This window comes from Apodemus sylvaticus, chromosome X (assembly GCF_947179515.1).
Source record: "Apodemus sylvaticus chromosome X, mApoSyl1.1, whole genome shotgun sequence".
Taxonomy (NCBI): domain Eukaryota; kingdom Metazoa; phylum Chordata; class Mammalia; order Rodentia; family Muridae; genus Apodemus; species Apodemus sylvaticus.
In genome coordinates, this window is record NC_067495.1 from 79,745,504 (window position 1) to 79,768,763 (window position 23,260).

At 37.6% G+C, this 23,260-nt stretch overlaps 1 protein-coding gene across 1 annotated transcript; it reads right to left on the minus strand.

Annotated features, from left to right (window-relative positions):
• Positions 1-6,199: 6,199 nt before the first annotated feature.
• Positions 6,200-7,243, minus strand: LOC127674565 (hemogen-like). The gene has a single exon (XM_052170285.1). It carries the CDS (start codon positions 7,241-7,243, stop codon positions 6,200-6,202), a length of 1,044 nt encoding a protein of 347 aa, XP_052026245.1.
• Between the last annotated feature and the right edge of the window lie 16,017 nt (positions 7,244-23,260).

The window sequence follows — 23,260 nt, forward strand, 5'->3', positions numbered from 1 at the left end:
TGTACAAGGTCATACATGTTGACCTCCAATTGAATCAGCACCATTTGTTGAAAAGGCTATCTTTATTCTACTGGATGGTTTTAGCTCCTTTGTCAAAGATCAAGTTACCATAGGTGTGTGGGTTCATTTCTGGGTCTTCAATTCTATTCAATTGATCTTCCAGTTTGTCTCTGAACATAATTAAATGACCACAAAAATTCCACGAGAGAACTCCTAAATCTGATAAACAACTTCAGCAATGTGGAAAAATATAAAATTAACTCAAACAAATCAGTAGCCTTCCTCTACTCAAAGGATGATAGGCTGAGAAATAAATTAGGGAAATGTCATCCTTCACCATAGCCATGAATTATTATACATATCTTGGTGTGACTCTAATCAAGCAAGTGAAAGATCTATATGACAAGAACTTTATGTCTCTGAAGAAAAAAATCAAAAAAGATATCAGAAGGTGAAAAGATCTCCCAAGTTCATGGATTAGCAGGATCATTATAGTAAAAATCTCCATCTTGCCAAAAGAAATCTACAGATTCAATGCAATCCCCATCAAAATTCCAACGCGATTCTTCACAGAGTTAGAAATAGCAAATTCATTTGGAATAACAAAATACCCAAGATACCAAAAATATTCTCAACCATCACCATCTTTGACTTCAAGCTGTATTACAGAACAATAGTTCTCTTTCTTTCTAATTTATTGATTTTTTTTAACAGTTAATCTGATTCTTTCCTGCCATATTTTCCTCTTTGGTGTGTTAGATTCTTTTCTTCTTCTTCTTCTTCTTCTTCTTCTTCTTCTTCTTCTTCTTCTTCTTCTTCTTCTTCTTCTTCTTCTTCTTCTTCTTCTTCTTCTTCTTCTTCTTCTTCTCCTTCTCCTTCTCCTCCTCCTCCTCCTCCTCCTCCTCCTCCTCCTCCTCCTCCTCCTCCTCCTCCTCCTCCTTCTCCTCCTCCTTCTCCTCCTCCTCCTCCTCTTCCTCCTCCTCCTCCTCCTTCTTCTTCTTTTGTAACTGTCAAGTATGCTGTTAAGCTGCTTGTATGTCATCTCTTCATATTTATTTATTTATTTATATATGAAGGCACTTAGGGCTGTGCTATGAACTTTTCTTTTAGCACTGACTTCATTGTGTTCAATAAGTTTGGGTATGCTGTGCACTCATTTTCACTGACTTCTAGAATGTTTTTAATTTGTTTATGTGTTCCTTGACTCAGTGGTTATTCAATAGTGTTTTTCAGTTTCTTTGAGTTTATAGACTTTCTCTTGCTTCTGATATTTTTGACATCTATCGTCGTTTTGAGATACAGGGTGTTATTTCAATTCTCTTGCATCTGTTGAGACTTGCTTTGTGTCAACGTATATCATCAATTTGAAGAAGGTTCTGTAAGGTTCTGAAAAGAAGGTATGCTCTTATATGTTTGTGTGAAATGCTTTTTTTTCATATCTGTTAGGTTCTTTTGATTCATAACATGTTACTTCATTATTTCTATGTTTACTTTTTATCTGGATGAACTGTCCATTAGTGAGAGGGGTGTGATGAAGTCTTCCCTATAAAATTTTGAGGTTAGATACTGATTTAAACTTTGATGATTTTACCTTTACAAACATGGGTGCTTTTGCATTCAGGGACTAGATATTCAGAAGTGAGATGTCATCTTGGTGGATTTTTCTTTTGATGAATATGATGTTTTTTTCTCATCCATTCTGATTAATTTTTATTATAGGTCAATTTTGTTAGAATTACTACTCTGGCTTGCCTCTTGGGTCTGCTTGCTTGGAAAATCTTTTTACAGCCATTTAATATGAGGTAATACCTCTTTTTGTTGCTCAAGTGTGTTTCTTGTATGCATCAGAAACAAGGACCCAGTTTTGATATCTACTCTGTTTACTTGTGTGTTTTTTTTTTATTGGGCAATTGAGTCCACATATATTGAGAGAGATTAATGGCCAATATTGCTACATCCTGTTATTTTAATAATGGTGGTGGTTGTGTGTGTGTGTGTGTGTGTGTGTGTGTGTTTTCTTTTGGTTTTGCTGGTGTGAGATAATTTCATGTCTTTTGTTATCTGTAGTTAACCTCATTTGTTTGAAGTTTTCCTTGTAGTATTTTCTGTACAGCTGGAGCTGTGGATAGACATTGTTTAAATTTATTTTTGTCATAGACTATCTAGTTTTCTCCCTTTAAGGTGCTTAAAAGTTTTACTGGAAATAATAATCTGGGCTAGCATCTGTGGGCTTTTATACACTATAAGACATCTATTCTCTAAGACATTCTTCTGGCTTTTAGAGCCTCTTTTGAGAAGGCAAGTGGAATTCTGATTGGTCTGCCTTTATGTTACTTGGTCTCATTACTTTGCAAAATTTATTATTCTGTTTTTCTTGTTTTGTACATCTAAAGTTATGACTATTATGTGGATAGAATATTTTATTCTCTGATCCAATCTGCTATATATTCTATAAGTGACTTGTATGTTTATAGGGATCTTTTTCTGTGGGTTTGGGAAATTTTCATCTATGATTTTGCTGAGAATATTTTCTGGGCTTTGAAAGTATAATCTTCTTCTACTCCTATTATTCTTAAATTTGTTCTTTTCATAGTATTACATGTTTCCCTTATGTTTTGTGTCTTTTTTAATTTCAACATTTTCTTTGACCAAATTTTTGAATTCTTCTATTATATCTTCTATTTCTGAGATCTATCTAACGCTTCTTTTATTCAGTTGATGATGCTTACATCTGTAGTTTCTATTTTCTTACATGGGTTTCTCATCTCCAGGTTTCCCTTAGTTTATGTTTTCTTTATTGTTTCTATTTGCATTTTTTGTCTTTAACAATTATATTCATTTAGTACACCTATTTGTATTTTCTCTATTACTGTAATAGATTTATCATGTCCTCTTTAAAGGCCTCTATCATTTAAAAAAATAAGATTAACGTCATCTTCTTGTGCTTCAACAGTGTTAGGATATGTGGATCTTGATATAATAGTATAGCTTGGCTCTTTTCATGCCATATTGTGCTGGTTCTTGTTGACTGTATTCTTAATCTAGCATTTAACAATTTGGTTCTCCTTGGTCCTGGCAGGCCTCTGGAAATGCATGTAAAATGTGGGCTGGAAAATTCCATATAATGGAGCAAGTTCAGTTTACAACTCTTGGCTATGCTTTAGGGGAACGTGACAAGTAGGAGATTACTGGGAAGTGGTTTTAACTGGGTGCCTCATAGTGGCAGTAGGATTCCAGAATTACATGTGTATTTGAAGGCTGGCAAATGGAATGCAAGGGAGAGCAACATTTACTGCTTCTGTGTGTATTCTAAGGGGAAAAGGCATGCAAAAGCCGGGATGGGTTCCTATTTGATTGTCCCAAGTGTTGACAGGCTTCCAAAAATGCAGACACAGTCATGGTCTGGAAAGTGGAACTCAGGAGGCATCACATAGATCACAACAACTTGGTTTGCCCCAACAGTATAAAAGACACTTTAAAAAATAAGAAATTATAAAAAAATGAAAAGAATGTCTTAAATTGTAGATCCTTTTACTGATAGAGAAATGACAAAAAGAAGAGAGAACAGAATGTAAGTGGGGATTTCTTTGTAAAGAAGGAAACAAATCATCAGTGTCAAGTTCCAGGTAGTCTACACTGCTATCTCCAGTTCAAAGACAGGTAAAATTAGGAGGTAATTTTTCTCATTCTCAGGTACTATCACAGGTAAAGAAAGTCAAGAAAACATAAACTGAGGAAAGCCAACCAGGGTCTGAATATGGAATTTGTAGAATTAAGGTTACATCAGGGAAGATTGTGGAAATAGAAATAGCAGTGCAGCATGGAACACAGAAATTGAGACAAGAAGTGTTTTGCCAAAGAACACAATCACCCTCATTCTTTGTTTAGGTGTGTTATGGGATCTCTGAAAGAGTACAATGGAGTTCATCCAATATACTTCCAGGAAAGAAAAAGATAAGCACAGGCAGACAGGTCTTCTCACATTCTCTCAGAGTTTCAGTCACAGAAAGAACTGCACATTAAAACTATCAAGAGACAAGAGTCTAATTTACAGGTAGAAAAAGGGTGAACAGGGTAATTATAAAAGAAAGTAGAATATGATTACAGTTGGTTTCTCAAATGTTAAGATATGCTAGTTTACTTTTTTTTTAACTGCCCAAACTATGATACTTCATACCAAGAATCACGTATCAATAATAATAATAATAATAATAATAAACAGTGATAACAGCAATGTTATACTTGGGTTGTCTCTGTTAACAGAACCTGGTGCTACCTGTCTGCTCTGCCAGGGAGTGAAGATATATCCGGCAGGCACCCCGCATTGCACAGGACCCACACCTGGCTGGCACACAGACGAACCTCTGATCTGCCCAGGTCCTAGGTGCAGGCAGCAGTCCACAGCTCGGCTGTCTGTGTCCCCAGAGATCTTAGACTCAGGATATCTTGGTACCTGGGGCCAAGTCTCCTGTCTGTCTTGGAGCAAAGATGGTGGCTGCCGACTTCCCCAAAGGACACAGTTTCCACGCCTGGCTGGCACACAGACGACCTCTGTTCTGCCCAGGTCCTGAGCGCAGGTGGCAGCCTGCAGCTCAACAGTCTGCTTCCCCAGAGATCTTAGACTTAGGTACCTGGGGTCACCTGTACTTTCCGACTATGAAGGAAGATGGATGACGACCACCAAGCAGGGCACAGGACCCACTCCTGGCTGGCACACAGATAAACTGCCAATCTGACAAATTCTTTATCCTACTGATGTTGGTTGCAATCAAGAACCAGTTTGGCAGATTGGCTGCAAACCCAGGAATGTCACACATAGGTGATATGTGTTGCCAGGGAAACCACATACCTTCCCAGAATCCCCTTCCCACAGTTACCTGCAAACAGGCTACATCACAGCCTTAATAAAAGACAGGCCCTTTCTCACTTTCAACACTCCTTTCCTTTGTTTTTCTCTAATTCCTCTCTTTGTCTCCAATAAAACTCTGCCATATTGATCTGCTCTGGCCTGGTGTGGTCTGCCTAGATATCAATGTTGGTCCTGACTTATGGTTCCTGAATAAACAATGCTTTAGTTATGATCCCCAAACAACAATACCAGCCCATGGGAACATCTCAAGGATTCGAGATGATTGATTTCTCAAGGGGCAAATGGGAAGACTGAGACAGTCTGAATCCATGACCAACTTTAAATTGACAGTACAGGAGAATAGGCCAAGATCTCTATTTCCAAGAACTGGGAACTTTCCAGGTAAGTCAGTTACTGGAAAAACCCCAGACCTCAGGCAGCCAATCAGAAACTACCCCACCATCAGAAACTGCCCTGCTACCTGGCCTAAGGCAAGGGCATTGGGACAGCAACAGTTTCCAGGCTACCCCCACCAGCAGTTTCCACCCTACCCCCACTTGCCAGCAGTGGTTCTGGAATGCCATAGATACAGAACCAACCGACCCCACCCTGAAATTCCCCACATGTACTTTACAATGGGTCTGTGAGCTCACCTGAATGTCTTGATCTTTGTAAATGATAGATGCCAACATGGTGGACTTCTGCAGATAAAATGCACTTTGCTTTTGAAAAAGGAGAAGATGATGAAGAAGGAGGTGGAGGAAGAGGGAAGAGGAAGAGGAAGAGGAGGAGGAGACAGAGAAGGAAGAGAAGGAGAAGCAAAAGCAGAAGAGAAGAAGTAGTAGAAGATGAAGTAGAAGAAGGAGGAGGAGAGGAGAGGAAGAAGAAGAAGAAAGAAGAAGAGGAGGAGGAGGAGGAGAGGAGGAGGAGGAGGAAGAGAAAACCAAATAAATATAAGTTCTTAGAGGGAAATGTAATTACGATGCCTTTTGTCTTCTCTTGTTTGCACCTTCTCAAAATAAACCTTGGACATCTCTGACATATATACATACACATAATTAAGTACAGCAGAGCATATACACATGCATGGACAACCACTAAAATATTGTCTGCATTATGACTTAAAATTTAGTTCTCTCTGACATGTTCCATAAATGCCAAAAAATCGATACAATTCAATGCAAATTGGAGAGATTGCTATAACAGCTTGAGAAAATAATACACACGAAAATATTAAGATGTCTGTTGGAATATAATTTTGTGATTGAATATTGTATTTTGGGGACAAAACCCTTGAGAAAGTATTGGAATTACTTTCTATTTAGACTTTCTCACTCATTTCCTGAAAGTCTAAGTGTTAAGATTCTGGTGTATACCAGTGTCCTGGTCTTCAGATGTATCAGTTCCTTGAATTTCTTCTATGAAGCAGTCATAAGGTTCATCACTCTTCTGATGACTTTTATTAGAAAGGTCTTCAATCCATGGCATTTCCTGGTAAGCTTCAGGTGAATATTGTTCATCTCCACATATTTCTTGACATGTTTCAAGTGAATTTACTTCAGGCTTAGGTATTACTTCAATTACTTCATAAGAAGCTGTGGGTACAGTGATTTCTTTGCAAATCTCACTTAAAAGGTAATCAGGTTCATCTGTTCCGTGTGTTTGAGCTGTAGGTATGAGTTCCAGACAGGTGAAGAAGTCTTCAGGCATAGATGGTTTTAGATGTTGCTCAAAAGTGATTTTCTCTGATTCAGGTGATTTTTGGCCTATATTGAGAAGAAAGTCTTCAGGTCCAGTCAAATATTGGTCTATTTCAGAAAAACAGTTCATTACTGATGTATCATGGTATCTAGCAGAATTTTCCCCACATGTATTTTGGCATATGTTGAGAAGAAAGTCTTCAGTTCCAGTCAAATATTGGTCTGTTTCAGAAAAACAGTTCATTACTGATGTATCATCGTATCTAGCAGTATTTTCCCCACATATAAAGCTTTCCTGGTCTATTTCAAAACAATATTCTTCAGGAAGGTCTTTTGGAGATGAGGTTAAAGGTGGAAGGGCTTCTGTTTCAGAGTGCTGAGATTCTTTCTGGGCAGGTGTCACCTGTGTTTCCTTTTCTACTTGTAATAGAAGTTCAGCATTTGTTTCTGAACATTGTTGTTTATTTAAACCTTTTTTATTTGCATTCCTTGATCTCCGTCTCTTCTGAATCTTCTGTTCTTCAAGATGCCATTGTAACATTTGCTTCATTTCTGTTTCATGTTTTCTTTTTTTGAGTTGTTCTCTATTTCGTAAATGCCAAGATCCAATGACAACTGGCTCATAGGTCTTCTCTTGATCAGTGTCAGTTGACTGATAGAGTATCCCATGAGACTGATCCTTCTTAAGGTCCATCTTACCACATTAGTTTCCTGCTTCTGGGAAGCCAGGGAGAGAGCTTTCAGACAGTCACTGCTCTTCCTGCTGTTTCCCTGTCTGAGAAGGGAGTCTTTCTATCACAAAGCCTTTGGTGATGATGCTAAGAATGCTGATGAGATGATGACATGCTTACCATTCTATGAGCTCATAATGGTAACTAACCCTACCCTAATGGTAAATGCACTATCTCACTTACTATTAACTTTAATAGTTTTATTAAGCAAGAAGCAAAAATATTTTTTAAAATGATGGTAGAAAATAGTGACTCTCTCCCTATCTAAAAAATTTCACCCCTAGTATAATAGTTTGCTAGGGTTCAAGGCAATAGCACCAGTCATGTAGCGTGAAAGTCTCCCAATTTCACCTGAATCAAAATTATCACAGAGGTTTAAAAAGATGATAACAGCAGTTTCATATCAGTAGTATCATGTCCTTAATAAATGACTTCGGGGGTTTAGAGTTGACATTATCTTATCATACCTCATTTTCTGTTCACATCACTACTTACAGAGTTTCAGGGTGATCTAGGATCCGAAATTAGAACTATGTTAGGTTTGGATTTAATTATGAAAAGCAAGGTAGGTTCCTATGATTTCTAAACAACTCTGGCAACTATTGTCTTTTTCTTTTTCAATTGTCTATTTCTTTAATAGTTATTGTTCATGTAAATGTTACACAATTTTATGGTAAAATTTACTTTATAGAAGATTTGTAAGACCTCCAGGTGTACCAGCATCATTTCTTGAAAATGCTCTTTTTTTCCCCAGTGGACTATTGTAGCTCCTTGTCAAATTGTTGTTCGTCAAAGATTAAATTACCATAGGTGTGTGGGTTCATTTCTGAGTCTTCAGTTCCATTTCATTCATCTACCTGCCTGTCACTGTGCCAATATCATGAAGTTTTTAAAACTCTTGCTCTGTAGTACTGCTTGAGCTCTGGGATACTGATTCCCGCAGAAGTGCTTTTCCTGTTGACAATAGTTTTAGCTATCCTGGGGTTTTTGTTATTCCAGATGAATTTGACAATTGTCCTTTCTACCTCTATAAAGAATTGTGTTGGGATTTTGATGGGGATTGCATTGAATCAGTATATTGCTTTTAGCAAAATGGCCATTTTAACTATGTTAATCCTGTGAATCGAAGAGCATGGAAGATTTTTCCATCTTCTGAGATCTTCTTGGATTTCTTTTACAGAGACTTGAAGTTCCTGTCATAGAGATCTTTCACTTGATTGGTTAAAGTTACACCATGATACTTTATATTGTTTGTGGCTATTGTGAAGGGTGTCGTTTCAAGAAATAAAAGAGGGAGGAATGGCCAAGTCAGTCTTGAGACCAATACCATGCTCATTCCTGACACTGTTAATGATTTTCTGCTATAAGTGCAGAAAGGAGTCTAGCATAACCTTCATCAGATAGGCTTTAACTCAGCAACTGATGAAAATAGGTGGAAAGTTCCATATTGAAACAATAGGTCACATTTAGGTAATCCTGTGGAACAGGAGGAAGAATTTTATGAGCTAAGCTATCAAGACACCTCATGAAAACCTACTGAAACAATTAGTTTGGCCCCATCGAGACCCACAGACAATAAACTCCCAAACAGGGAGCATGCTTGGGGTTGACCTAGGCCCTTTTCACATAAATAAATATTGTACTGCTTGATCTTCATGTGAGACTCATAAAACAGGGAAAGTGGGCTCTTTCTGATTCTGCTTCTTGACTTTGGTATCCTTTTTTTTTCTACTGGGCTTCCTTTTATAACCTCAATAGGAAAAGCTGTACCTAGTCTTATTGCAATTTGTTTGCTACGGTGGGTCAGTATCCCTGGGGAATCTCACGTTTTCTCAAGAGTGGATAAGGGTGTTTGGGGGGAAAGTTTGGGACAATAGGAGGAAGGGAAAACTGGAGTTTGGGATTTTAAGTAAAGAAACTAGTTAAAAAGCATGCACAGTGTTATATTAATTATGTCACTCTTTAACATAGTTAGTCAACTTTATAGACTAAAGTAAAACTAAAATATAGATCATCAAAATGTATCATTAAAGAGTTTTGGGAGAGTTTTTTCTGGTGTCTTCCTGTGGAGGACACTATGATGAAAAAAAAACACTTATAAAAGAAAACATTTAATTCTAGGCTTGCTTATACTTCCACAGAGAGGATTATCATGGCATGGAAAAAGGAGGGAGCTTAATCCATTAAAGTATTCATCTGACTTCCACATATATTACATGATGCTCAATACATACATAAATTAAAAATAGTAAACATAAAAAAGTATTTTAAAATTAAGTAGCAAGAGTAAACTGTGTAGGATTTTCATTTAAATGAATTTTTTGTTTGAATAGTTATTTTTTATTTATTTTTTATTCAATGTATATTTTATTTACATTTCAAATGATTTCCCCTTTTCAGGTCCCCCACTCCCCAAAAGTCATATAAGCCCCCTACCCTCCCCCTGTTCTCCCATCCACCCCTTCCCACTTCCCTGTTCTTGGTTTGCCCTATACTGCTACAATGAGTCTTTCCAGAACCAGGGGCTACTACTCCGTTCTTCTTGTAACTCATTTGATGTATGGATTATGTTTTGGGTATTCCAATTTTCTAGGCTAATATATACTTATCAGTGAGTGCGTACCATGATTGATCTTTTGAGACTGGGTTACCTCACTTGGTATGATATTCTCCAGTTCCATCCATTTGCCTAAGAATTTCATGAATTCATTGTTTCTAATGGCTGAATAGTACTCCATTGTGTATATATACCACATTTTTTGCATCCATTCTTCTATTGAGGGATACCTGGATTCTTTCCAGCTTCTGGCTATTATAAATAGGGCTGCTATGAACATAGTGGACCATGTATCCCTATTACATGCTGGGGAATCCTCTGGGTATATGCCCAGGAGTGGTATAGCAGGATCTTATGGAAGTGAGGTGCCTAGTTTTCTGAAGAACCACCAGAATGATTTCCAAAGTGGTTGTACCAGTGTGCAACCCCACCAGCAGTAGAGGAATGTTCCTCTTTCTCCACATCCTCACCAACACCTGCTGTCTCCTGAATTTTTAATCTTCACCATTCTGACTGGTGTAAGGTGAAATCTCAGGGTTGTTTTAATTTGCATTTCCCTAATGACTAATGAAGTTGAACATTTTTGAAGATGCTTGGCAGCCATCTGAAGTTCTTCAGGTGAAAATTCTTTGTTTAGCTCTGTACCCCATTTTTTTTAATAGGGTTATTTGGTTTTCTGGGGTCTGACTTCTTGAGTTCTGTGTATATATTGGATATTAGCCCTCTATCTGATGTAGAGTTGATGAAGATCTTTTGGTAATTTGTTGGTTGCTGATTTGTCCTTTTGATGGTGTCCTTTGCCTTACAGAAACTTTGTAATTTTATGAGGTCCCATTTGTCAATTCTTGATCTTAGAGCATAAGCTATTGGTGATCTGTTCAGGAATTTTTCCCACTGTACCGATGTCCTCAAGGGTCTTCCCCAGTTTCTTTTCTATTAGCTTCAGAGTGTCTGGCTTTATGTGGAGGTCCTTGATCCATTTGGATTTGAGCTTAGTACAAGCAAATAAGGAAGGATCAATTCAAATTCTTCGAATGCTGACCTCCAATTGAACCAGCACCATTTGTTGAAAAGGCTATCTTTTTTCCATTGGATGTTTTCAGCTCCTTTGTCAAGGATCAAGTGGCCATAGGTGTGGGGGTTGATTTCTGGATCCTGTTCCATTGATCTGCCTGCCTGTCACTGTACCAATACCATGCAGTTTTTAACACTATTGCTCTGTAGTATTGCTTGAGGTCAGGGATACTGATTCCCCCAGAATGTCTTTTATTGTTGTGAATAGTTTTAGCTATCCTGGGTTTTTTGTTATTCCAGATGAATTTGAGAATTGCTCTTTCTAACTCTAGGAAGAACTGAGTTGGGATTTTGATGGGTATTGCATTGAATCTGTATATTGCTTTTGGCAAAATGGCCATTTTAACTATATTAATCCTGCTGATCCATGAGCATGTGAGATTTTTCCATTTTTTGAGGTTTTCTTCCATTTCCTTCTTCAGAGTCTTGAAGTTCTTGTCATACAGATCTTTCACATGTTTGGTAAGAATCACCCCAAGGTACGTTTTACTGTTTGTGGCTATTGTGAAGGGTGTCATTTCCCTAATTTCTTTCCCAGCCTGCTTATCCTTTGAGTATAGGAAGGCTCCTGATTTGCTTGAGTTGATTTTATAACCTGCCACTTTGCTGAAGCAGTTTATCATCTGTAGGAGTTGTCTAGTGCAGTTTTTTGGGTCACGTAGGTAGACTATCATATCATCTGCAAATAGTGATAGTTCAACTTCTTCCTTTCCAATTTGTATCCCTTCGACCTTTTTATGTTGTCTAATTGCCCGAGGTAGTACATGAAGTACAATATTGAAAAGATAAGGACAAAGTGGGCAGCCCTGTCTAGTCCCTGATTTTAGTGTGATTGCTTCAAGTTTCTCTTCATTTAGTTTGATGCTGGCTACTGGTTTGCTGTATATTGCTTTTACTATGTTTAGGTATGGGCCTTGAATTCCTGTCCTTTCCAAGACTTTAAGCATGAAAGGATGCTGAATTTTGTCAAATGCTTTTTCAGCATCCAATGAAATGACCATGTGGTTTTTTTTCTTTGAGTTTGTTTATGTAGTGGATTGCATTGATGGATTTCCATATATTGAACCAACCCTGCATCCCTGGGATAAAGCCTACTTGATCATGGTGGATGATCATTTTTATGTGTTCTTGGATTCGTTTCGCAAGAATTATATTGAGTATTTTTGCATCGATATTCATAAGGGAAATTGGTCTGAAGTTCTTTTTCTTTGTTGGATCATTGTGTGGTTTTGGTATCAGCGTAATTGGGGCTTCGCAGAAGGAGTTGGGTAGTGTTCCTTCTGTTTCTATTTTGTGGAATAGTTTGAAGAGTATTGGTGTTAGGTCTTCTTTGAAGGTCTGATAGAATTCTTCACTGAAACCATCTGGTCCTGTGCTTTTTTTTGGTTGGAAGATTTTCTATGACCCCTTCTATTTCTTTAGGGGTTATGAGACTGTTTAGATGATCTATTTGGTCCTGATTTAATTTTGGTATTTGGTATTTGTCAAGGAAATTGTCCATTTCCTCCAGATTCTCCAGTTGTGTTGAGTATAGGCTTTTGTAGTAGGATCTAATGATTTTTTGAATTTCCTCAGTTTCTGTTGTTATATCCCCCTTTTCATTTCTAATTTTGTTAATTTGGATACTTTCTCTGTGCCCTTTGGTCAGTCTGGCTAAGGATTTATCTATCTTGTTGATTTTCTCAAAAACTAGCTCCTGGAGTCGTTGATTCTTTGTCTGGTTCTCTTTTTTTCCACTTGATTGATTTCATCCCTGAGTTTGATGATTTCCAGTCTTCTTCTCCTCCTGGGTGAAGTAGCTTCTTTTTGTTCTAGGGCTTTCACGTGTGCCCTAAGCTGCTGGTATATGCTCTCTCCCATTTCTTTTTGGAGGCATTCAGGGCTATTAGTTTTCCTCTTAGCACTGCTTTCATTGTGTCCCAAATATTTGGGTATGTTGTGCCTTCATTTTCATTAAATTCTAAAAAGTCTCTGATTTCTTTCTTTATTTTTTCTTTGGCCAAATGTCATTGAGTAGAGTATTGTTCAGCCTCCATGTGTATGTGGGCTTTCTGTTGTTTTTGTTGCTATTGAAGACCACTCTTATTCCATAGTGATGATTCATAGTTCCTTCCTCAGTGCTTAGTTCCTTCATTTGTTTGTTTGTATTTTGTTTAATTTTTTAACAGATTTTTGTGTTTCCTCTTTCATGACTTCTGCCTTTTGACTCAGTTTCTCCTGCATTTTTTACGGTTTTTTTTTCCATTTCTTCTTTATTGGCTTCTATCTCTTGAGCCGTATTCTCTTCAATTTCTTTAAGTGATTTTTGTGTTTCCATTATACATGCTTCTAGCTTATTCATGTTCCCCTGTATTTCTTTAAGAGATTCATTTATGTCCTTTTTGTGTTCTTCTAGCAGCATCATGACCAGTGATTTGAAATCCAAATCTTGTTTTTCTGGAGTGTTGGTGTGTCCAGGACTTGCTGATGTTGGAGAGTTTGGTTCAGATGCTGCCATATTGCCTAGATTTCTCTTAGTAGCATTCCTATGTTTGCCCTTTTCCATCTTGTTATCTCTGAAGTTAGTTGGTCTTGTCTCTGGCTGATGGTTGAGCCTCCTGTGAGGCTGTAGGGCTATTTCTGCAACACTGGATGGCTGGGTTTCCCCTGTCACAGATTGCTGATGTGCTGCCCTCCTCTTGGGTGCCCTTGGAGACTTAGTGTGCCTTGCCCCAGATTGTGTCTGTGAACCAGGTGGTGCCCGTTTGCTCCTTCAGGGAGTGCTGATGGTCTATGCTGTTGGGCAGCCACTCCCCTAACCGGGTTGGAGCACACAAGGCTAGCCTAGCTGCTCAGGCTCTGAGTCTAGGCAAAAGCCTGGCAGGCTTAGGCCTGAGCAATGTTTGCCTTGGGCTATGACTGCTAACTGGTTCTGTCAGGTAGCCAAGATGGTGGCGTGCCTGCACTCCCTGAAAGTACTGTGTTGGCACACCGATGGCCCACTGGACAGCCCAGGGCCTGGCTGCAGTCCAATGCCTGTGGGGCTTAGACCCCCCCCCCATGTTAGCCTCAGGCTATGACTGTTAGCCAGCTTTGCCTGCTAGAACTCTCTGGCATCCAGTAGCCAAAATGGTGGTGCATACTCCAGGACAGACTGCCAGGCAAATAACCTCCTGGCTGAGTTGGCACACAGATGGCCCCCTGAACAGCCCAGGGCCTGGGTGCAGGCCAATGCCTGTCGGGCTTAGACCCCCGCGATGTTGGCCTCGGGCTAAGTCTCCATCCCTCGGGCTCTCTATTCTCTCAGGCTTCAGAAAGCCAAGATGGTGGAGAGTCTCTGGTTACTGACTAGCGGGAGGCAGAGCTCTGATGTAGCTTCAGTGCCTGTGAAAGGTGCTGTAAATCTGCAGCTGCTTGCAGCCCGGCTGGCCAGTGATAGTCATTGGTAGCAGGCGCAGGGCCTGCCAGGACCCTGTTGCCTTGGTTCCACTGCTGATGGCCCTTCCGCTGGACAAGCTGCTGCTGCCACAACCCATGGAAGTCGAAAATATTTTTTCTAAAATATATATTAAGAATTTCCTGAAGAAAACAGGATGTTGTGGAATAGGCAGATTTTTACAAATGTATTTGGGCGATAGTCCACTCTGTAAATTTTGGTTTTCTCATGAGTTCTGATTATATTTATTCTTTATGTACATATAATTCAAATTAATTTCAGGGCTATGAGTTATTCAGTTATATATTACTAAAATACAATGATTTACTCAGCTATAGGGGAGTGTTCAGGAATTCTGTCTTTTGTTTAACATCAAATATGCAGCATTTTAGGCAGCACTGTTGGTATTAGAGCTAAATTAAATCTATTTTAAAATGTCTCTCTAGAAGAAGATTGACAATTAGTGAGATGTGCTAGGAAGCCACAACATTTGATTTCTCAGATAATAGCTTTACACGTATTTATTTTTATCAGCTACTAAACATACAGTAAAAGACATGATATGAATTTTCCTCTGAAATTATTTTATATACTGTACAATTGCTATTGATTATATTATATAGTATTATGTTCCTGGTGTTCAACAAAAGATATTTCACTCTGACCTCAGTTCCAGAAAAACATGCCTTGCCAGAGAACCTAGTTTAGTTTGAATCTTTAAGTCTATTAAATATTTTAGTGAAATAATTAATAGAGCTAAGTAAATATTTCTTAAATAAATGAATATGTATGCATTGTAATTAGCTATGCTCCATTCTCCACTTTGCTTATTAAAATACTAATTCAAATTGGCAAAATTATGGTGAGTATACAGATCTTCAGAACATGTATTTTTTGTTTATTTTTACTTCTTATATTTCCTTATTCTTATCATTCTGTTCAGATTTTTATAGTTTTAACATTTAAACTTTATGATAGGTCAGTTAAACCTTCCTTGAAACGACCTAAAGTCTAAACTACATAAAATAGTAGTAGTGGCAAAAGTAGTAGTAATAGTTTTTATAAATATTAAGTAGAGCACTAACCATGCAATAGATCTTAATTCACAAAAAATTAAAACATAAAAATCATAGTAGCTGGGCAGTGGTGGTGCACGCCTATAATCCCAGCACTTGGGAGGCAGAGACAGGCAAATTTCTGAGTTCAAGGCCAGCCTGATCTACAGAGTGAGTTCCATGACAGCCAGGTCTATACAGAGAAACCCTGTCTCAAAAAAACCAAAAACAAAAACAAAACAAAAAAATCATAGTAAATTGAATAATACATAATTTGCAAATTTCATTATATGTCTTTAAAATTTGCTAACTATTGGAAATATTTCATAAAAATTTAATAAATTAAAAAAATAAATTTCATACTGTAAAAGTATATGACAAATACAAATAATGTTTCCATATATTAACTACTTATTCATCTTAAGATACATATCAAGAAAAAATAAACTGTAATTGATTTATAAGATGGAAGCTTTCATTTTAAAATAAATTTTCTATGAAGAAGTGTAGAATAGAAAAGAGGCTAGGAGATTTTGATGGAAAAATATGATATAAACTTAAACTCAGTCTTCCTATACTCAAAGAATAAATGATCTGAGAAAGAAATTAGGTAAACAACACACTTCACAATATTCACAAAATATATCAAATATCTTGGTGTGACTCTAACCAAAGAAGTAAAAGATCTGTGCAATAACGTCAAGATTAAAGAAAGACATCAAAGAGGACCTCAGAAGATGGAAAGATCTCCCATGCTTGTAGGTTGCCAGGATTAATAATTTAAAACTGGACATCTTGCCAAAAGAAATCTACAGATTCATTGCAATACCCATTAAAATTCCAATTGAATTCTTCATAAAGTTAGAAAGAGCAATTCTCAAATTTATTTAGAAAAGCAAAAAAAAAAAAATCCAGGATAGTCAAAAATATTTAAAAAAAAAAAAAAAACACAAAGAAGAAGGAGGAGGAGGAGAAGGAGGAGAAGGAACAGGGGGAGGAGAAGGAGGAGGACCAGGAGGAGGACGAGGAGGAGGATGAGGATGAGGAGGACAAGGAGGAGGAGGAGGAGGAGGTGGAAGAAATTCTGAGGGAATCACCAACCCTGACCTCAAGCTGTACTACAGCATAATAGTGATTAAAGCCACGTGGTATTGGTACAGTGACCAACAGGTAGATAAATAGAATAGAATGAATGATGCAGAAATGAACCCACAAACCTATAGTCACTTGATCTTTGACAAAGGGGTTAAAACCATCTAGTGGAACAAAGACAGCATTTTCAACAAATGGTGAAGGTTCAACTGGTGGTCAACATATGAAAGAATACAAATTGATCCATTCTTATCTTCCTGTATAAAGCTCAACTCCAAGTGGATCGAGAACCTCCACATAAAACTAGATACACTGAATTTAAAAAGAAGACAAAGTGGGGGAAATCCTCAAACACATGGGTACAGAGGAAATTTTCCTGAATGGAACACCAATGACTTATGCTCTAAGATCAAGAATATACAAATGGGACCTCATAAATTTCAAAGCTTCTAGAAGGCAAAGGACACTGTCAATAGGATAAAATGGCAACCAAGAGATTGGGAAAAGATCTTTATCAATCCCATATCTGATAGAAGGCTAATATCCAATATATACAAAGAACCTAAGAAGTTGGATTCCAGAGAACCAAATAATCTTATTAAAAATGCGGAAGAGAGCTAAACATAGAATTCTTAACTGACGAAACTCAAATGTCCAAGAAGCACCTAAAGAGATGTTCAACACCCTTAATCATCAGGTAAATGCAAATAAAAATTACCCTGAAATTGCACCTTATACCAGTAAGAATGGATAAGATCAAAACTTCAGGTGACAGCTGATGCTGGAGAAGATGTGGAGAAAGAGTAACATTCTTCCATTGTTGGTGGGATTGCAAGCTGATACAACCACTCTGGAAATCTGTCTGGCAGTTTCTCACAAAATTGGACATAGTACTACCTGAGGACCCAGCTATACCACTCCTAGGCATATACCCAGATGATGCTTCAACATGTAATAATGACACAAGCTCTAATAGGTTCACAGCAGCCAGAAGCTGGAAATAACACAAATGTCCCTCAACAGAGGAATGGACACAGAAAATGTGTTACATTTACCCAGTGTAATCCTATTCAGATATTAAAAACAATGACTTCATAAAATTTGTAGGCACATGGATGGAACTTGAAAATATCCTGAGTGAGGCAAATCAGACACAAAAGTTCTTACATTATATGAACTCACCTAGAAGTGGTAAATGCAACTCAAAATTACCCTGAAATTACACCTAAATCATCCCATATACAGTCACTAAACCAGGACACTATTCTGGATGTTGGGAATTATTCTAAAGGGAGCCTGATATGTCTGTCTCCTGATTGGCTTGGTCAGAGCCTTACAAATACAGAGGCAGATGTTTGCAAACTTAGAGATTGTGATTGAAAAATACAATGTGAACATAAACCCAGGCAAATTTGAAATAGCACTAATTGTACTGAGACTGGATCAAAATTGAAATATATCTGAAAAAGCAGAAATACCCAACAAAGGAGAGATAGATCCTTTAGAGACCACCTCTAGTGATAGGCATGGTTACCAGTTGAATGAGGCCACCCACTCAGCTCAAAGACTTTAACCCAGGAAAGACACAGACAAAAAAATGGAACAGAGACTAAAGGAAAGGCTTAGACTGCTCCACCTAGGGATCCGTTGCATTTTTAGATACCAATCCCCAACACTATTACTGATGTCAAGAAGTGCTTGATGACAGGAGCCTGTTATGGAAGTTCCCTGAGAGCTTCTACCAGCACCAGACCAATACAGATGCAGATACAACCAGCCATCAGACTGAGCCCAGGAACCCAAATGGAAGAGCTAGGGGAAGGACTGAAGGGGATTGCAATCCCATAGACAGAACAATATCAACTAACTGGACTACCCAGAGTTCCCAGTGCCTAAACCCTCAACAAAGGAGTATACAAGGAGGATCAATGTCTCCAGATACATATGTAGCAGAGGATGGCCTTATCTGACATCAAATGGAAGGGAGGTCCTTGTTCCTGTGGAAGTTTGATGCCCCAGCTTCGGTGGTTGCAAGTGGGATGAGGCAAGAGTGGGTGAATGGGTAGAGGAGCACACTCATAAAGGAAAGCAGAAGGGGAAAAAGAGGGAATGGGATGGGGGTGTTGTGGAGGGGGTAACTGGGCAGGGGTATATCATTTGAAATATAAATGAATAAAATGATTATTTTTTTTAAAAAAAGGAACCAGAAATGCCCACTTCATTTCCCCCTTAGATGGAGAGGAGCCTGAGGAAAAGAAGGTCCAGCGGCATGCTCAAAGTGGGATCCAGCTCAAAGGGGGGCCCCCAAGGTCTGACACTATTACTCAGGCTATTGAGCACACACAAAAGGGACCTAGAATAACTGCACTCCAGAAGACCCAACAAGCAGCTAAAAAAGTCAGATGCAGATATTTGCACCCAACCAATGTTGGGTGACCCAAGCTGCTGATCCCTGTTGTTGACCTAGGAAAGGCTGAAAGAAGCTGAGGAGAAGGGCAATACTGTAGGAGGATCAGCAGTCTGAATTAATCTGGACCCTAGGGATCTCTCAAACACTGGACCACATATCCCAGCTGATATGAGGCACCCAACACACACACACATTAGAATACTCTGCTCATTAAGAGATGATGCACCTAACACTCAAGAGACTGGAGGCCCCAGGGAGTTTAGAGGTCAGGTAGGGTGATGGGTGGGGACATCGACTTGGGGACAGGGGTTTAGGGAGTAGGTATGGGATGTAGAATAGTCAGAGGGTGGATGGGGGAGTAAAATACGGCATGTAAATTAAATAAATAAATACATAAATAAATAAATAAATTTAAAAAATTGTCTTTTCTCTGACATTAACAATATACACAATAGTGACATACACAATAGTAATGATCATAAGAATCATAAAACTTTATATCACATTTTAAATGAGCTGCTTATGTACAAATTTTCAAATAATAATGAAACTAATTTAAATTTCTACCAAGATAAAATAATCACATGCAATGTTAAATTTCTATCATTAAAGAATAATCAAAAAATATCCTTAAATTCTTGGAAGATGTATTAATTTATGCCAAAGTAAAATATTTAAGTCTAGTATTTATCTTTATTTATTCATTTGCTATTATGTTTCTATTTTTCCATCTTTTTACTCATTATTAGATAGCAGAGTGAAATCCCTGGTTTAAATTTTATTTTGTTTCCTCTCTGACTATAACCATAACTAGTGACTCTAGAAGATAACAGCTAAATCACATCAAACAAACAACAGCCATCCCACCTTTCGGAGAATAGGTGAGTCATGTTCTTATTGCACTAATCATGGGAAAACTAGCTGTATCTTTTTCCATCCAGTTTCTTTGTTGTTTAGTCTCTGTGTTTTCTGGGATGCTCTCAGTTGTCCAATCTCTGTGTTCCTTCTGTTTCTATTTTGTGGAATAGTTTGAAGAGTATTGGTGTTAAGTCTTCTTTGAAGCTCTGATAAAATTCTGCACTAAAATCATCTGGTCCTGTGCTTTTTTTTTGGTTGGAAGTCTTTCTATGACCACTTCTATTTCTTTAGGGGTTATGGGACTGTTTAGATGATCTATTTGATCCTGATTTAATTTTGGTATTTGGTATCTTTCTAAGAAACTATCCATTTCCTCCAGATTCTCCAGTGTGTTGAATACAGGCTTTTTTAGTATGATTTGATAATTTTTTGAATTTCCTCAGTTTCTGTTGTTATATCTCCCTTTTCATTTCTAATATTGTTAATTTAGATACTGTCTCAGTTCCCTTTAGTTAATCTAACTAAGGGTTTATCTATCTTGTTGATTTTTTTCAAAGAACCAGCTCCTGGTCATATAGCTTTAATTTTCTACTTTGTTTATGAATTAGGATACCCATTTCATAGTACTATGTAACTTTTGCTTAATGAGATCAGTAGGAGAAAGAGTTGAATGCAAAATGATAAGACTTCAACAAGTTTAACATAAATTCAATCCATATATGCATCTTGAAATAATTTTTCTACAAGGGTAAACTCTTTTTCTCCTTCAGTGATTACACATATTGCATTGTTTCAAGTTGAATATCCTTGTAATGTTTGAAACAAATTATGTAACTCATAAGTACTCAATTCAATTGTAGTCCTCAGAGAGTTAATATCTCCCTTTAATTTTAAGAGTTTGCAATTGATTCCTATGGATCTGTATCTTTAGTATTTGAATTTTTGATGACTGATTTGATAACACAATAACAAAGTGATTCTCCTATTTGTGTTTTTTTTTCTAGAACAAGCTGTAACCAGTAGTATGGCAGAATTATTTGTGTTTTCCTCTAAAGCATCTTCATCAGTATAAGCATCTTCAATACAATGATATCCATGTAATAATAAATGATAGATTGAGGAAATGGACTATGAATTATTTCTGATTGTTTTCACACAAAATACGGACAGGAAGTTGTACTATGTAACATTCCCAGTGGAAGTGCCTTTCACTGGTATTTTTTTATTGGACCACTGTTGTTCAGAGTAGGTACTGAGAAAGCAAACCTTTTCATATCTTGCTCATGTGATGGTATTGTGAAAAAGCAATCATTCAAGACAATTATTATAGTCCATGATCTAGGTAGGTAACAAAGAAGGTAAAGGAAGTGCAAGCTGTAAATGACCCACTGGGTGAATTACTTTATTAACTGCTCTTAAATCCATTATCATCTAGTATTTTCCCGACTTTTGAAAATAACAAACACAGGGGAATAATTCTATGGGCTGATAGACTTTCCTATACGTTGAGCCTCTAACTGCTTTTGTACCAGTTGTTCAAGTGCCTGAAGTTTATTCTTTTGCTATGGGCCACTTCTTTTCTGTCAGAAGTCTATTTGATAATTATTTTAGGGGAAAGCTGTTGGTATGTCACCAGAAGCCCCTTTTATAAATTTGGAAATGAATCTCTGTGAAGTCCTGTGTTTGGACAATGGGTAAATGCTCATCAATAGTGATCCCTTTCCCAGGAGCATAAACCATATCACCTCTAATTTCCTTATTTGTTTTCCCAGGACCTACATGAATATTTATTTGAGTGCCAGATTCTTTTAAAATATTACTTACCCATAAATTTATGGGTAGGTCAGACACATACGGTCTCAATTTTAGTGTTTACCCTTCTGGTCCTACACAGTAAATACTTTGGACACTTTGTCTTATTTATGATAACTTACCAATTCCTATAATTTGTTGTACGCCTTCTTAAGTGGCCAAACTGGTTTCTAAGACTTTTGTGAAAGTACACTAGCATCAGTTCCTGTATCCAACAAAACTTCTATTTCAACACCATTCATTTGTAACAATAATTTGGGTCTCTGCTCATTAACCCCATTTAGTCAGAATATGTTTTCCAGTACTTCCCATTTTACAGTGGCTTTGCATGTGATGTAAGGAAACAACAACTGAGCAATTCTATCCCTGACACTAACTTGCATCTCCTTTATCAAATATGTTATACTTTTAATTTCTCCTTGCTATCCTCATATATTATACCTATATGCACAATAACTCTTGAGAAGTTAATCCACTTCTTCCAAGATTATTCCTACTATTCTTGAAGGTAAAGAACTATAAACACCAGTGGTTAACATATAACATTCAAGTTTTGGGGATAGTGTAAGAGGCATATCTGTGGCGAGATCCATAGCTGCACTCCCTTCTGTAGCATGTATAAGATCAGAAATAATTAAGTTTTCATCCCTGCTTGGTACCCCCTGACTGTTCAAAGGAACACAGCTCATGTTGTTTGCTGCAGGGTCTTGAGCTGACAGGCTATGCAATTCTTTCCCAATGGCAAGAGGTTACCTCATATGGCCCTTTTAGATCTATAATCCACAGACCAGTGTTTTTCCTTTACACAGTGGCCACAATATCCTGAAAGCATTTGTGTTTAATTGCAGCCAGAACCTGGAAGCACTCTTCCATGAACACCATATTCTCCAAAATCTGTGCATCTCCTCTTTCGAGTTCTGAAACTTTTAGGCCTACATTTTCTTTGGAAAGGGCCAAATTCACCAAAGTAAAACATCAGGAATTTAATTCCTGAGAATTATAGCAATGTGTTGCCCTATGATGCTGGCATGATGCTCCTGAAAGCCAATAACTTTTGTCTCTCATATTCTTTCATCAATCATGACTCTTTGTGCATTAATGGTCTGATTGCTCTCTTACATTCATGATTTGCTTATTCAAATGCTAAGATCTCTATCAATAACTGCTTGGCTTCAGGGTGTGAAATGGCTCTATTTAAAGCTAAACTCAATATATAAGAAGTCAGTAAAGATTTCAGCCAGACCTGATATTACCTTGGTAAATGAAGCATGTTTTTTCCTACCTACTCAACCATATTCCAAGTTCTTAAACCTCCAACATGACATTGTTCAATTATGATATCATCAGATTGGATGTTTTCTTGTAGTTAATCATAATGCTCTTTACCAAGCAGTTGGTCTTTAGTAACATTTATCCCCCTTGTTATATTATGTGTTTCTATTTTCCTTGTTTTATGCCTCTACTGCAATATGTTCACCAACTTCTTGGACAGTGGATACTATTTTCTTCCAATCTTGGGGAATAATTCAAAGCTGCCTAGCCCAGTTACTTAACATTTCTTTAATGAAGCATGCCATATCCAAGTGGTGCAGGAAGGTAGCTAACCACCGAGTAGCACAGAGAAGACAGTCAGTAGAGATCAGAGGGTTATGTCCAGAAAATTCTGGTAGAAGCCCTTTGGTTTCTGTCTCCTGCTTGGGACCATCC

Coding starts and splice junctions, on each gene's coding strand:
- LOC127674565 (XM_052170285.1), bottom strand. CDS start 7,243: ATGGACCTTAAGAAGGATCAGTCTCATGGGATACTCTATCAGTCAACT.